The sequence below is a fragment of the Capricornis sumatraensis genome, chromosome 11, assembly GCF_032405125.1.
Source record: "Capricornis sumatraensis isolate serow.1 chromosome 11, serow.2, whole genome shotgun sequence".
NCBI lineage: Eukaryota > Metazoa > Chordata > Mammalia > Artiodactyla > Bovidae > Capricornis > Capricornis sumatraensis.
The window spans coordinates 50350963-50366995 of NC_091079.1; the positions used below are offsets into that span (position 1 = coordinate 50350963).

The following is a 16033-nucleotide window of genomic DNA, read 5'->3' on the forward strand; positions in this document are numbered from 1 at the left end:
ATCTTATCTTCTGTCATCCCCTTCTCCTCCTGCCTCCAATCTTTCCCAGCAACAGGGTCTTTTGAAATGTGTTAGTTCTTTGTATCAGGTGGCCAAAGTATTGGAGTTTCAGCTTAGCATGAGTCCTTCCAGTGAAAGTTCAGGACTGATCTCCTTTAGGATGCACTGGTTGGATCTCCTTGCAGTCCAAGGGACTCTAAAAAGTCTTCCCCAACACCACAGTTCAAAAGCATCAATTCTTTGGCTCTCAGCTTTCTTTATATTCCAACTCTCACATCCATACATGACTATTGGAAAAACCATAGCTTTGACTAGACTAACCTTTGTTGGCAAAGTAATGTCTCTGCTTTTGAATATACTGTCTAGGTTGGTCATAACTTTTCTTCCAAGGAGTAAGCGTCTTTTAATTTCATGGCTGCAGTGATTTTGGAGCCTAAAAAGATAAAAAGTCTCTCACTGTTTCCACTGTTTTCCCATCTATTTCCCATGAAGTGATGGGACCAGATGCCATGATCTTTGTTTTCTGAATGTTGAGCTTTAAGCCAACTTTTTCACTCTCCTCTTTCACTTTCATCAAGAGGCTCTTTAGTTCTCCTTCACTTTCTGCCAAAAGAATGGTGTCATCTGCATATCTGAGGTTATTGATATTTCTCCCAGCAATCTTGATTCCAGCTTGTGTTTCATCTAGCCCAGTGTTTCTCATGATGTACTTTGCATATAAGTTAAATAAGCACAGTGACAATATACAGCCTTGATGTACTCCTTTTCCTATTTGGAACCAGTCTGTTGTTCCATGTCCAGTTCTAACTGTTGCTTCCTTATCTACATACAGATTTCTCAAGAGGCAGGTCAGGTGGTCTGGTAGTCCCATCTCTTTCAGAATTTTCCACAGTTTATTGTGATCCACACAGTCAAAGGCTTTGGCATAGTCAATAAAGCAGAAATAGATGTTTTCCTGGAATTCTCTTGCTTTTTTGATGATCCAGCAGATGTTAGCAATTCGATCTCTGGTTCCTCTGCCTTTTCTAAAACCAGCTTGAACATCTGGAAGTTCACGGTTCACGTACTGTTGAATTTTGGCTTGGAGAATTTTGAGCATGTGAGATGAATGCAAATATGTGGTAGTTTGAGCATTCTTTGGCATTGCCTTTCTTTGGAATTGGAATGAAAACTGACCTTTTCCAGTCCTGTGGCCACTGCTGAGTTTTCCAAGTTTGCTGGCATATCGAGTGCAGCACTTTCACAGCATCATCTTTAGGATTTGAAATAGCTGAACTGGGATTCCATCACCTCCACTAGCTTTGTTCATAGTGATGTTTTCTAAGGCCCTCTTGACTTCACATTCCAGGATGTCTGACTCTAGGTGAGTGATTACACCGTCGTGATTATCTGGGTCATGAATTCTTTCTTGTACAGTTCTTCTGTGTATTCTTGCCACCTCTTCTTCTTATCTTCTGCGTCTGTTAGGTCCATACCATTTCTGTCCTTTATTGAACCCATCTTTGCATGAAATGGTCCCTTGGTATCTCTGATTTCTTGAAGAGATCTCTAGTCTTTCCCATTCTATTGTTTTTCTCTATTTCTTTGCACTGATCACTGAGGAAGGCTTTCTTACCTCTCCTTGCTGGTCTTTGGAACTCTGCATTCATATGGGTATATCTTTCCTTTTCTCCTTTGCTTTTGGCTTCTCTTCTTTTCACAGCTATTTGTAAGGCATCCTCAGACAGCCGTTTTACTGTTTTCCATTTCTTTTTCTTGCGTGTGGTCTTGCTTCCCGTCTCTAGTACAGTGTCGCAAACCTCTGTCCATAGTTCATCAGGCATTCTGTTTATCAGATCTAGTCCCTTAAATCTATTTCTTACTTCCACTGTATAATTGTTAACACCTTCTTAATAAGATACTCCTGAGTTCTCCATGGTGGCGTTGACATCCCTCAATTTGATGAGTAATAAACCCAGTTAGTTTAACTATAGTAATGTGCATGGTGTTCTTTGGAGGGTATTATTACCAGAAGAATGCTTACTAGTATTTTTGACTCTTCGATTTAATATTTGAGATGTTATACTCTAATCAGGTTAGACAGCAGGGCAAAATTAGAGATAATTAAACATGTACTTATATCTGCTAAATTTTATATATATATATATTTTTAAATTTTATATTTTAACTATGGCATCTTTAAAAAAATATTTACTTATTTATTCATTTTGGCTGCGTCTTGTCTTAGGGGCATGTGAACTCTTAGTTAGTTGCAGCAAGTGGAATCTAATTTCCTGACCAGAGACTGAACCTGAGCCTCCTGCATTGGGAGGGCTGAGTCTTAGCCACTGGACACCAAGGAAATCCCAGCTAAGGTACTGATACGTTTTATACTCACTACCACTGCTTAGAAATGTTTATTGCTATGATAGCTGTTCAGTGAAATCAGTTCTAGAATTTATAATTGATGTTATTATAATAAAGAGAAATCCACTTATTTATAGATTCAAGGTTTGGTTAGAATTAAGAAATGAGCATGTTAAACTGATAATTATTAACAGACCTTAATTAACTCTTTAACAGAGTGAAAGAGGCCTGTTAAACGGTTTTTGTTTTTAGATTTAAAGACATTTCTGCTTAAATTCTTTATAAAATCCTATAGCAAATTATATTATTATGTATGTATTCTCCCATCATTATTTTTTATTTTTTTCAGATATAAAATACTTAAGAAAACTAGGTTTTAAAAAGTGACATTTTCACTTGAAACTACTGTTTGCTGTTGAACTATTTTGAATTTTTATTACAAAAAGCTCTTTTGTGAAAAACTGCACTTAACTCTTCTTGGTTTGCAATATATTTTGCTAAGGCCACATTTTAAAATCAGTGTTCTTTTTGGAAGTAAATAATAAAATGAAGTTCACATTATGTACTACTTAACTAAAGTAATATAAATTTCAACATACTTCTTTTAGGTAAAACTTGCTTTTCTACATTTCTTCAAATTATTATTGTCCTCCAAACATTAAGGGCTTCCCTGGTGGCTCCGCTGGTAAAGAATCTGCCTGCAATGGGGAGACCTGGGTTTGATCCCTGGGTTGGGAAGATCCCCTGGAGAAGGGAAAAGCTACTCACTCAGAATTCCATGGACTGGAGAATTCCATGGACTGTACAGTGCATGGGGTTGCAAAGAGTTGGACATGACTGAATGACTTTCACTTTCCAAACATTAAATTTTGTGGATGCCTTTTTGGTTAGCTCTCTTGCATTTAATATTGTTTACTACTTTTTTTTCTCATTTTTTTTCTTCTGTAAATTACATTGGGTTTTGCTTTGTATCCTCTTTTAATTATTCCTTCTTTGTACTCCCTACCCCAACACCCCAGCTTCAATTCTTCTGTTACCACCTCAAATGAACATTACTATCATTTAGTTCTGGATCATCTTTTGTACCTGTCTGCCTTAATTTTCCAGATCTTCAACTATTGTCTTTAAAATTATTAACTTTTAAACATAGATTTCTAATGTGGTCCTCTTGAATCTGTTGGAAATTTCCATGAGCTAGTTGGTCATCATCAGTGACTAACTGTAACTTAACACAGTGAAACCAAACCTTGCCAAACTACCCAGCTTCTTCTGACTTATTTCTGTCCAGGAGTCTATTAATGTTTAGTTTCCAGGACTTAAAACTTCAGTTATCACTGGCTCCTTTCTTGCCAGACATTGAATTAGTCATTAATTTTTGTGGATTTTTTCAAGGATTTATTTAAAAATAAATTAGTTTCAGTGAGAAAAAGATAGTTTTTTCAAAAACTGGTGCTGGAATTTATATCCAGATGCAGACAATTGAACATTGATGACCCTTACCGTAAACATTTGAAATGGATCATGGGTATAAGATGTAAGAAATAATACATGTAAGATAGGTGGTTATAAAACTTCTAAAAGAAAACATTGTTGTTCAGTCACTAAGTCGTGTCCGACTCTTTGTGACCCCATGAATTGCTGCACACCAGGCTTCCCTGTTGCTTCTTGACCTGCATACAGATTTCTCAGGTGGCAAGTAAGGTGGTCTGGTATTCCCATCTCTTTAAGAATATTCCATACTTTGTTGTGATCCACACAGTCAAAGGCTTTAGTATAGTCAGTGAAGCAGTGTAGTTGTTTTTTGGAATTCCTTTGGTTTTTCTATGATTCAGCATATATTGGCAATTTGGTTTCTCGTTTCTCTGCCTTTCCTAAATCTGGCTTGTACATCTGTAAAAGTTCTCTGTTCACGTACTGTTGAAACCTAGCTTGAAGGATTTTGAGGATAATCTTTCTAACATGTGAAATGAGTGCAGTTGTAAAGTAATTTGAACATTGTTTGGTATTGCCTTTCTTTGGGGTTGGAGTGAAGACTGACCTTTCCAGTCCTGTGGCCATTCTGATTTTTCCAAATTTGCTGGTATCATGAGTGCTGGCATACTGAGTGCAGCACTTTAACAGCATCATCATTTAGGATTTGGAAACAGAGAAGAAAATATTTGTTAGGCAAAAGTTTCTTACATATGATGCAAAAGGCACAAACAATTGATTAAAAATTGTTGATAAATAGATAAATTAGACTTCATAAAATTTAAAAACGTTTGCTGGTTGGAAGACATCACTGCACGTGTTTATAGCTGCTTTATTTATAATTGTCAAAATCTGAAAGCAACCATGCTAGCCTTCAGTGTGGGGTGAAGGAATGGATAAAAGTGTGGTACATCCTGACACTGGAATACTTTTCAGTGCTATAAAGAAATGAGCTAAAAAGCCATAAGAAGACAATGAGAAACCATTTCCTTCTCCTACGCATGAAAGTGAAAAGTCAAAGTGAAGTCGCTCAGTCGTGTCCAACTCTTCACGACCCCATGGACTGCAGCCTACCAGGCTCCTCCATCCATGGGATTTTCCAGGCAAGAGTACTGGAGTGGGGTGCCATTGCCTTCTCCGATGAGAAACCTTAGTAGTATGTAATAGTAAGTGAAGGAAGCCAGTCTGAATAGGCTACATACTGTGTGTTTACAACCATATGACATTCTGGAAAAGGCAGAACTATGGAGACAGTAAAAAGATCAGCGATAGACAGTGGCTAGAGGGGAGGGAGAAATGAAAAGGTGGAATACAGAGCACTTTTAGGGCAGTGAAACTACTCTGTGTGATACAGTAAAGGTAGATCCATAGCATTGTACATGTGTCCAGACCCATAGAATGCACAGCACCAAGAATGAACCCTGATACAAACTGTAGACTGAAAGTGATATTATGTGTCAGTATAGGTTCATCAGTTGTAACTTGTGCCATTCCGGTAGCAGATATTGATAATGGACAAGAGACTACATGAGTCAGGGCAGAAGATAAAAGGGAAACCTGTACCTTATGCTCCATTTTGCTGTGAACCTAAAACTTCTGTAAAAAATAAAGTATTAAAAAAAGACATTAAGAGAATTTGAAAACAAACTGCGGACTGGGAAAAAATATTTACAAAACGTGTTTGATGAAGGACTTGTATCTAGCTTATATAAAAGTATTTTTTGTTTGTTTCTTGCATCTCAATAAGAAAACAATTTCATTTTAAAAATGGGCCCAAAGATTTGAAGACTTTGGGCCAATGGTTATTTATATGGATATGCGAATAAGGATGTGAAAAGATGTTCAACATCATAGTCATTAGAGAAATGCAAATTAAAGCCACAGTGAGAAACTTTAACATACCCACTAGTGAAGTGAAAGTTGCTCAGTCGTGTGCGACTCTTTGTGATCCCATGGACTATATAGTCCATGGAATTATCCAGGCCAGAATACTGGAGTGGGTAGCTGTTCCCTTCTTTAGGGGATCTTCCCAACCCAGAGATAGAACCTGGGTCTGTTGCATTTCAGGCAGATTCTTTACCTGCTGAGCCACCAGGGGAGCTCAACATACCCACTAGAATGACTGTTGAAAAGACTGAACGTACCAAGCGTTAGCAAGGATATATAGCAATTGCGACTCTCATACACTGCTGGTTGGAATGAGGGGAACAGTTTCTCAAAATGTTAAAGCAGAGTTACAGATGACTCAGCAGTTCCGCTCCTAGGTATTTATAGAACAGAGTTGAAAGCACATAGAAACCTCTATACAGATATTCATAGCAGCGTTATTCTTAATCAAGCTTTCAAATGGAAACAACTCAAATGTCTACCAAGGTATGAATAGATAAAAAACATTTCCATATAATTGGATGCTATCTGCTTGCCATGCAGGAGACACTGGAGACGTGGGTTCGATCCCTGGGTTGGGCAGATCCCCTGGAGGAGGAAATGGCAACCCACTCCAGTGTTCTTGCCTAAGAAATCCCATGGACAGAGGAGCTTGGCAGGCCACACAGTTCATAGGGTTGCAGGGAGTTGGACACAACTGAGTGACTGAACACACACAGTAGTAAAAAACAACTGCTTACTGATAGATGCAACTATAAGGATGAATCTTGGAAACATTACATTAAGTGAAAGAAACCATATAAAAAAGACGTCTATATGAAATTTCAAGATTAGGGAAAAGTAGACAGAAAACAAATCTTTGATGCCCAAGTCAGGGGTGGGAGTGAGGATAGACTGCAAAGGGGCATGAGAGAACTTTTTGGGGTTATGGAAGCATTATAAAGTATGACTGTGGTGATAATTGTACTACTGTGTGAATTTACTAAAACTTCTGTTCACTTAAATCAGTGAGTTGTGTGGCATGTAAGTTATTCCTCAAGAAAACCAACAACTTTGGATTTAAAAAATCTAGGACTTATAGAAAAAAAAAATTGCATGAAGTCTTGCAATAAACTGAAAAATAAATCAGTGGCAACTGATAAATATATATGCAGGGAGTGATAAAATTGGAAAATTAGCATTTTGCAGGCATCAGGAATCAAAGGTTAGATCAATTAAGAATCACCAGTTGATGCTAAATCTTGGAAATTTTGTTTAGGAGCAGAATATTTGCATGGTGTAAAAATACCATTTTATAGACTGCTTATTACTTACAAGGAAACAGTAATGCAGAGATCAGTCTTGACCACCATGTGATAAAAAGTAACATCACTAGTAAAGAGCAGGTGAACCTGTGTCTGTCATTGTTGACACCTTTAGGACACATCAGTTCAGTTTAGTTCAGTCGCTCAGTCGTGTCCAACTCTTTGCGACCCCATGAATTGCAGCACGCCAGGCCTCTCTGTCCATCACCAATTCCAGGAGTTCACTCAAACTCACGTTCATCGAGTCGGTGATGCTATCCAGCCATCTCATCCTCTGTCGTCCCCTTCTCCTCCTGCCCACAATCCCTCCCAGCATCAGTCTTTTCCAATGAGTCAACTCTTCGCATGAGGTGGCCAAAGTACTGGAGTTTCAGCTTTAGCATCATTCCTTCCAAAGAACACCCAGGGCTGATCTCCTTTAGAATGGACTGGTTGGATCTCCTCGCAGTCCAAGGGACTCTCAAGAGTCTTCTTCAACACCACAGTTCAAAAGCATCAATTCTTTGGTGCTCAGCCTTCTTCACAGTCCAGCTCTCACATCCATACATGACCACTGGAAAAACCATAGCCTTGACCTTTGTTGGCAAAGTAATGTCTCTGCTTTTGAATATGCTGTCTAGGTTGGTCATAACTTTTCTTCCAAGGAGTGAGTGTCTTTTAATTTCATGGCTGCAGTCACCATCTGCAGTGATTTTGGAGCCCAAAAAAATAAAGTCTGACACTGTTTCCCCATCTATTTCCCATGAAGTGATGGGACCAGATGCCATGATCTTCGTTTTCTGAATGTTGAGCTTTAAGCCAACTTTTTCACTCTCCTCTTTCACTTTCATCGAGAGGCCCTTTAGTTCTCCTTCACTTTCTGCCATAAGGGTGGTGTCATCTGCATATCTGAGGTTATTGATATTTCTCCCGGCAATCTTGATTCCAGCTCGTGCTTCTTCCAGTCCAGTGTTTCTCATGATGTACTCTGCATGAAAGTTAAATAAGCAGGGTGACAATATACGGCCTTGATGTACTCCTTTTCCTATTGGGAACCCGTCTGTTGTTCCATGTCCAGTTCTAACTGTTGCTTCCTGACCTGCATATAGGTTTCTCAAGAGGCAGGTCAGGTGGTCTGGTATTCCCATCTCTTTCAGAATTTTCCACAGTTTATTGTGATCCATACAGTCAGAGGCTTTGGCGTAGTCAGTAAAGCAGAAATAGATGTTGTTTTGGAACTCTCTGACTTTTTCGATGACCCAGTGGATGTTGGCAATTTGATCTCTGGTTCCTCTGTCTTTTCTAAAACCAGCTTGAACATCTGGAAGTTCACAGTTCATGTATTGCTGAAGCCTGGCTTGGAGAATTTTGAGCATTACTTGACTAGCATGTGAGATGAGTGCAAATGTGTGGTAGTGTGAGCATTCTTTGGCATTGCCTTCCTTTGGAATTGGAATGAAAACTGACCTTTTGCAGTCCTGTGGCCACTGCTGAGTTTTCCAAGTTTGCTGGCATATTGAGTGCAGCACTTTCACAGCATCATCTTTTAGGATTTGAAAGAGCTCAACTGGAATTCCATCACCTCCACTAGCTAGAATGTGGAGCAGCTACAGCCTTCATAACCTGCTAGTGGGTATGTAAGTTGGTATAACAACTTTGGATTACAGCTTTGTATTGTCTGCTAAAACTGAAGCTACACATGCTCTACGATCTAGAATCCTTACTCCCAGGTATATATCCAAGAGAAATGTGGGCACATATTCTCGCTGTTTGTAGCACTGTTGGGCATAATACCCCCAAACCAACAGAGCTCCAATGTCCATTACAAGTAGAAGCTGATAAATTAATTATAACAATAAAAATATTATAATTAATTTATCTGCTTCTACTTGTAATGGACATTTCACCTATGTAATATTCTTTCTGATGATCCATAACCTGAATTTAGTCACAAAGAAACATTAGGCAAACTCCAAATAAGGACTGTTCTGTTAAAAGAGTAGTTGGTGGGTGGGCTGTATTACAAAATATTAGTGTCATAAACGACAGTAAGGTTGTAGAAATGTTGCAAAGTGATGAATAAAGAGACATAATAGTGAAATGGTATACCTAACCTAGACTGGATCCTAGATGGAAGAGAGAGAAAAATATGGTGTAGTGGGTAGTATTAGATCAGGTGACAATGTTGGAACATGGACAATAGATTAAAAAATGTTACTGAAGTTGACAAGTATGTTGAGATTATGTAAGAAAATAATTCTTAATACACACTGAAATGTTTAGGGGTAAAGAGCACTGATATATGTAATTCATGCTGTGAATAACTTTAGAAAAAATTGTGGAAAGAGGAGAAACTTGTGTGCACAGAGGTAAAGCAAGAGGTGTAAGATCTTAAGCAATAGAGAATGGATAAATAATGTACAGGTGTTCTCTGTACTGTTCCTGTTGCTGCTTTTTTTGTAAGTCAGAATTATCTCTAAATGGTTAAAATAAATTTTAATAAAAGTTTTGATTTAAGGTTCAAAGGTGTTTTTTTTTTTCTGATGTGGTGGTAGTTGTTCATTTTCCTTTTCTGATATTCATTTTCTTTTCTGATATTTTAAATATGTTGTAGGTTTTGGGGGGAGTTGAGATTGAAAGCTGGTAGGCAAATTTCATTCAAGCTTGTTTGATGTCCTCAATTTGATAATTGACACTGAGTACTAAATGTAGACTGCATGTTAATAATTTAGCCTAAAGATATTCTGATATAGCTATGCTCACTGAAGGGTTTTTTAATATTTAGACTGTGATCTTTTTTAAAAGATAATTTATTTACTTTTGGCTGTGCTGGGTCTTCGTTGCTGTGCAGGCTTTTCTCTAGTTGCAGAGAGAGGGGCTGCTCTTCAGTTAAGGTGCTTGGGCTTCTCATTGTGGTGGCTTCTTTTGTTGTGGAGCATGGGCTCTAGGGTGCACGGCCTTGTTACCTGTGGCTCCCAGGCTGTAGAGCACAGGCTCAGTAGTTGTACGCAGGCTTAGTTACTCCAGGGCATGTGAGATCTTCCCATATCAGGGATCGAACTCATGGCTCCTACCTTGGCAGTCGGATTCTTTACAACTAGGCCACCAGGGAAGCCCTAAAAATTTATTAAATTTTTTTTTTACTTTTAGTATCTTCAAAATGGCTGATAATTTGGATGAATTTATTGAAGAGCGAAAAGCCAAATTGGCCAGAGACAAAGCAGAATTGGAAAGTGAACCACTGTACATGGAAATGAAGGTAAAGATAATAATTTTCTTCTAACGTGTTTCATTTAATTGTCTGAAGATTACCCTCTTTAAATGCAAAATATCCTGGGAGTGAGAAGCTTCTGTTTCAGTTTAGTTTAACTGTACTATCATTCTAAGTCTGAGACCCTGAACCTGGATAAGATTTCAGTAATTTTGAATGCAATTTTTCTTCTGTGGTGTTTTGTACCTCACAGTTTCTTTTCTCTCTTATTAGAGTTTTAATTAATAAGTTATGTGCTTCCTAACAGATTAGGAGACTAGTTCTAATGCAAGGAACTTTCAGAATATAAACAGAAGAGATGTAAAAGCAATTTCTTATACTCTTTGTGAAAAGGTTCATTTTTTTAATGAATCAGTATCTTAAACATTTTTGAAATCTACAAAAATGAGTTTATAAGGATAGTTTCTTTTGTGTATTTACTTTTCAGAATATAAATCTGTTAAAATGTTTCTGAAAGCAGTGTCTGTAAAAGCTTTCTTAAAACTTTTCTAGCTTTGATATTTATTGAGGCTGCTGGGTACTGTGCTGGGCTCAGAGAATATAGCCATGGTCTAGACAGATGTGGTGCTTTTTCCCGTAGGCTCAGTGTGTGTAATAAGAAACAGGATGTATGTTAATCTGTGCCATATGGGTCATCTTAATTAGAGGAATCGAATATAATGACTTGCCCAAGACAGTCTTGCTTTTCTTGTTGTCCCAGTGTCTCATCTGGTTTAGCATTTGCCCTGGACAGAGGTATCCTGGTGGAAATGATAAATAACATAGACACCATAATTATAAAATAATTTTATTCATATAGGTAACATTTATTGTGTGCTAACTATGGATGAGGCATGAAGTCTTTAGCGGTTACACTGATACTTTGCATCATGAATCTATGAGATAAGTACTGTTGTCATTTTCCAAATGAGTAAACTGGTACATAGTGACGTTAAGTATGAGACTTAGGTGATAGAATAGTAGAACTAGGCTTTGACCCCTGGCAACCTGAATCCAGTGTTTATTCTCTTAACTGTCTTTGCTTCCATAGTACCTGCCACGTACAAGGAGCTGTGCCAAGGACTTTACATGTATGATAGCATTTAATCATAAAGTCTCAGTGAAGTAGGCAGAATTTTTGTTTGTTTTACAGATTCCAAAAATGAGGCTTAAGGGGTTAAGTAAATCGTCCAGGCACGTACAAGATTGGATTCATGTGTCCAGCTCCACATTTTATGCCCTTAACCATTTTTCAGTACTCAGGACTGACAGGTTTAGGAGGGAGTTATTAGATAGCTTTAAATATAGCTTTATTATCATTTCTACCCACTCCAGTGTTCTTGCCTGGAGAATCCCAGGGACGGCGGAGCCTGGTGGGCTGCCGTCTATGGGGTCGCACAGAGTTGGACACGACTGAAGCGACTTAGCAGCAGCATTATGATTTCTAATACTGTAGCAAATAGATAATAATCTTCAAGTCTTAGGTCAAGTATCACCTACTCAATCAGGCGTTGCAGTTCCTCTGTTATCATTTCTGGGCCTCCTTAGAGTTGTTCTTTTTTTTTTTTTCTGTTTCTCCTCTGTGTCACTCACTTGTTTGTTATCACAGTAGTTTATAAGCTCTGTGATGGCAGAGATCCTTTAGTATTTCTTCACTACCTGTTTTTGATGCCTAGGACAATATCTGGTGGGAACTCAGTGAATATTTGTTGATAAGTCAGTGAGCTAAATAATAGAACATTGCAGCGCTAATAAATACCTTTGAGTAATTCCTCAAACCTTACACTTAAATTTCGTTTTAAAAATACCACTGAAATTAATTGTACATTTTTGGAATTTTTTTTTCCCCCACTGCTTTTGTAAATATTATGTCTCTTTCAGGGAAAAGCATCAGAGAAGCTTTCTGAAAACAGTAAAATATTAATCTCCATGGCTAAGGAAAACATACCACCAAACAGTCAACAGACAAGGGGTTCTTTAGGTATGTCTTTAGGTGTGCTAAACTGAATTTAAGATATTCTTAGCAGGCTGTTATGAAGGAGCTTTGTCTTGTCAGAAAAAAAGACAATTTTTGAATCCTAGTAACTCCTTCCTGTCTGGAATCTTGTATGTGACAGTGTGGTCTACATATGAAATAGAATGTATACTGAGAAACTTGTTCTCATTGTAACTGTTATTGTCTTGGTTATGATTTATAGAAATCATAGCAATAAGTATGTATCATAATTGAAAATTTTGAATGGCATTTGTGTGAGAAAGTGTGTTAATTGTTGAATAATAATGGTGGACTTGCTTTTATATAAAAATCAAAGAACTATGCTTAAAAGATAGAAAACATTACTGATGACTATTTTGAAATTATAAATAAGTTAATATTTAGGTATATTGAGTCTTTGATTATGGTTTGGTATGAAAATATTTGGGATACTACCTCATTTTAGCTTTTCGGTAGGTGTATTTTTTCTTTTAAGAAAATATATGAATATTTAAAAATTGCCTTGTGAATTACTGATGATAACTGAACCTTTTTCACATCAAAGAAGTCAAATATGATTAATCCATTTGGTTAAAGCATTATTCTCATGTGGATGACTTTTCATGGCCATGAGTATACTCCTAAGTTGTTAGTTGCTTTGCATTTGTATTCTGCTAGGAGTACATGGGGATGTTGGCCAAAAGACTGCTGAATAGTTTAGTGGGCTCTCTATCTCTACTAGAAAAACAGCTCAAAATGAATGCCATACTTTTAGTATCATATATATAGAAAACCTTTTCCATTCTGAGTCTGTTACAAATTATTGGCTAATGTACAGCTTTTGAGGAGAAAGCAATGGCACCCCACTCCAGTAGTCTTGACTGGAAAATCCCATGGACAGAGGAGCCAGCCTACCAGTAGGCTGCAGTCCATGGGGTCATTAAGAGTCGGACACGACTGAGCGACTTTGACTTTTCACTTTCATGCACTGGAGAAGGAAATGGCAACCCACTCCAGTGTTCTTGCCTGGAGAATCCCAGGGACAGGGGAGCCTGGTGGGCTGCCGTCTATGGGGTTGCACAGGGTCGGACATGACTGAAGCGACTTAGCAGCAGCAGCATACAGCTTTTGAAGGAGGAAATAACAACCCACTCTAGTATTCTTGCCTGGGAAAATCCCATGGATAGAGGAGCCTGGTGGGCTATATAGCTCATGGGGTTGCAGAGAGTCAGACATGACTGAGCACGCACGCATGCCTGTAGCTTTAGTGAACTAAGTATTATATTGGTTAAGTGCCTTAATCTCTAAGGCACTTAGTTTCTTTATAACATAAAGAGGTTTAGATTATCTTCTAGCCCTAAATTTTTATGAATTGAAAATTTAATTATTCTGAGATATAGTGTTTTGAAAATTTGATAGTAGGTTCTCTCAAGCACTAAGGTGAATCAGTGACTTTCTGGAGTTATGAGTTGCTTTGGAATGTGGCTGTCATGCCTTTGCAACCTGGCATCAATTATTTAAGCTCTTTGTTTCCTCATCTTAAGAATTGTGTCTATCTTAAAAGGTTATTGTGGCAGAGGTTGAATATGTATGAAAAGATAAGTGGCCCATTAATGATGGACAATAAATATTAATTTTGATGACTTTTTACATTTTTAAACTAGGTTTTTTATTTTTAAGAACTATATTAAAACTTATTCTTTATGACATTCACAAATCATGTAGAGTTTAAAGTCCAATTTAACAGATAATGACTTCTCCCTCTTCCTTAACTGGTATCCCTTATTCATTCACAGGGCTTTATTTAACATTAGTGTGCTCATTACTCCTTAATCTCTATCCTAATTCCAGTTTCTTTGGTGAGCTCCAGACCCATATGTCTAATGTTTTAATGACATCTGTACTTGGATGTCTTGGACTCAGAATCAACATGTACAAAATTGACTCCTCTCAAACGTTAGTGAGCTGGCTTTGTGGTCATCTTTGACACCTTTTTTCCTTTTTGTATCCCACAGCAAATAATTACATAGTTCAGATATTCTAACATCTAAACCTCAAATAAGTTGACTTTTCTCTAATTCCATAGAGATCATTTTATATAGGCGTCCATTGGCTTTCACTTAGATATTTTTTCCTAGTGTTCTTTTTGTTGTACCATCTAGCCTTCTCTATTAAGTCTCTGCACTCCCAGTTGATGTCTTCCCCCAAACCAAATCAGATCGTGTTAGTCTCTATTTCAAACCCTTCAATGGCTTCTTATTTCTGTTATGGTGATTTTACTCTTTTATTACCCTTACCAGATTGTGTTGGCCATTCCTACCTTATACTCCTGTGACATTGGCTCTCCCCCTGAAGAACAGTTTTGAACTTGTTCAGCTCTCTGTTTTACCTCAATAGCACCCCAGCTTTTCTGCCATTGTGTGTTCATTGCCTAACACTGTGTCTGGCACTTTGGTGTTTAGAAAAGATATTTTGAATGAATGAAGGTCCCATGGCAAAAACGAGCAGTTTTGTTAGGTGTGTAAAATTTAATTTTAATGGATTATTTTTTTAATTGCCAACTGGAGTATAATTATTTTTGATGCACATTGAATCTTTCTAAAGAATAATAATTTGATTTTGTATCTTTGAGCATTCAGTTACTGATTTCTTGCCTGAATAATTGTGGTCTTAAGATTAGGCCAAATACTTAATTTTTGATGTTAGGCAAAATGTAAAGTAACTTGGCAACAGTTTTCCATAAGTGATTTGAGGCATTATAAAACAAAGTGGTCTAAAATTTATACATTGAATTAAGCTCAGTGATACCATACTTTGAATGAGTAATTAAGCATAGTAGCTATCAGTGATAGGTAAATTAGCAATATTTGTTTTAGCCAATGAAGACAGCCTATTAATAGCTCATTGTACAGTTGTCATGTACCACTACATTTTTGTGATTATGTAAATTCATTTCTGTTAGACGATGATATTCATGGATAATGCTTATCCATGTAGCTCCTTCTTCCACCAATTATACCTCTGACCAAAGGATTTGAGGAGTGTTAAGACTTCTACAAGTCTTAATCTACAAGGCTTCTCTTACTTCAAATACCAGGTGCAAGTGTGGAGTTCACGGGCCATCCTTCCTTCAGACGAACTGTTTCTACCACCTCTTCAAGTTTGATAACTCACTAGATGACTCCCAGAGCTCAGGAAAGTGCTGTACTTATCGTTACAGGTTTATTATAGCAAAAGGATACAGATCAGCCAGCCAAAGGAAGAGACACACAGGGCCTGGTCTGGGAGGGTCCAAATGTGAAGCTTCCATCAGCCTCAGGGATGTGTTACCCTCCTAGCACATCAATAGGTGACAGTATAGAGTGTTGCCACCTAGGATGCTCACCCGAGCTTTGGTGTCTAGAATTTTTACAGGGGTTTCATTGTATAAGCGTGAATGATTTTGTCACTGTCCATGTGGCTCATTCTCTCCAGACCTCCTACTTTCCTGGTCAGGCTGATGTCGCTTGGGTCAAAGGGCCAACCCTCCAATTACATGTTTGATCTTTTTGGTGTGAACAGTCCCCATCTGTATTATCTCTTTAGCTTAAACCATCTAGAGACTCATTGTGAGTCACCTTATTAGTATCAACTTAGGGGTTTGTTCTGGGGACCTGTCATGAGTAACATATGATCTCATGACTCAGAAGATTCCAAGAATTTAGAAGTTACCTCCCAGAGACAGAGGCTAGCTAGATTCTTATACTTAGCATGTGCATGGCTTAGTTGATATATGCTGATGAAATCGTGTCATTGATAAGGAGTTCGTTAGAATTACTTAGA

General features: G+C 37.7%; 1 protein-coding gene across 1 annotated transcript in view; it reads left to right on the plus strand.

Moving 5' to 3' along the window:
- The first annotated feature begins 2300 nt into the window (after positions 1-2300).
- The window catches only part of CSPP1 (centrosome and spindle pole associated protein 1), a 106116-nt gene continuing 92383 nt past the window's right edge, over positions 2301-16033 (plus strand). The window contains exons 1-3 of the mRNA XM_068983446.1: positions 2301-2354; positions 10137-10245; positions 12118-12217. Of these exons, the coding sequence (XP_068839547.1) occupies positions 10147-10245; positions 12118-12217 (199 nt within the window). The 5' untranslated portion in view covers positions 2301-2354; positions 10137-10146. The remainder of the gene's footprint in view (positions 2355-10136; positions 10246-12117; positions 12218-16033) is intronic.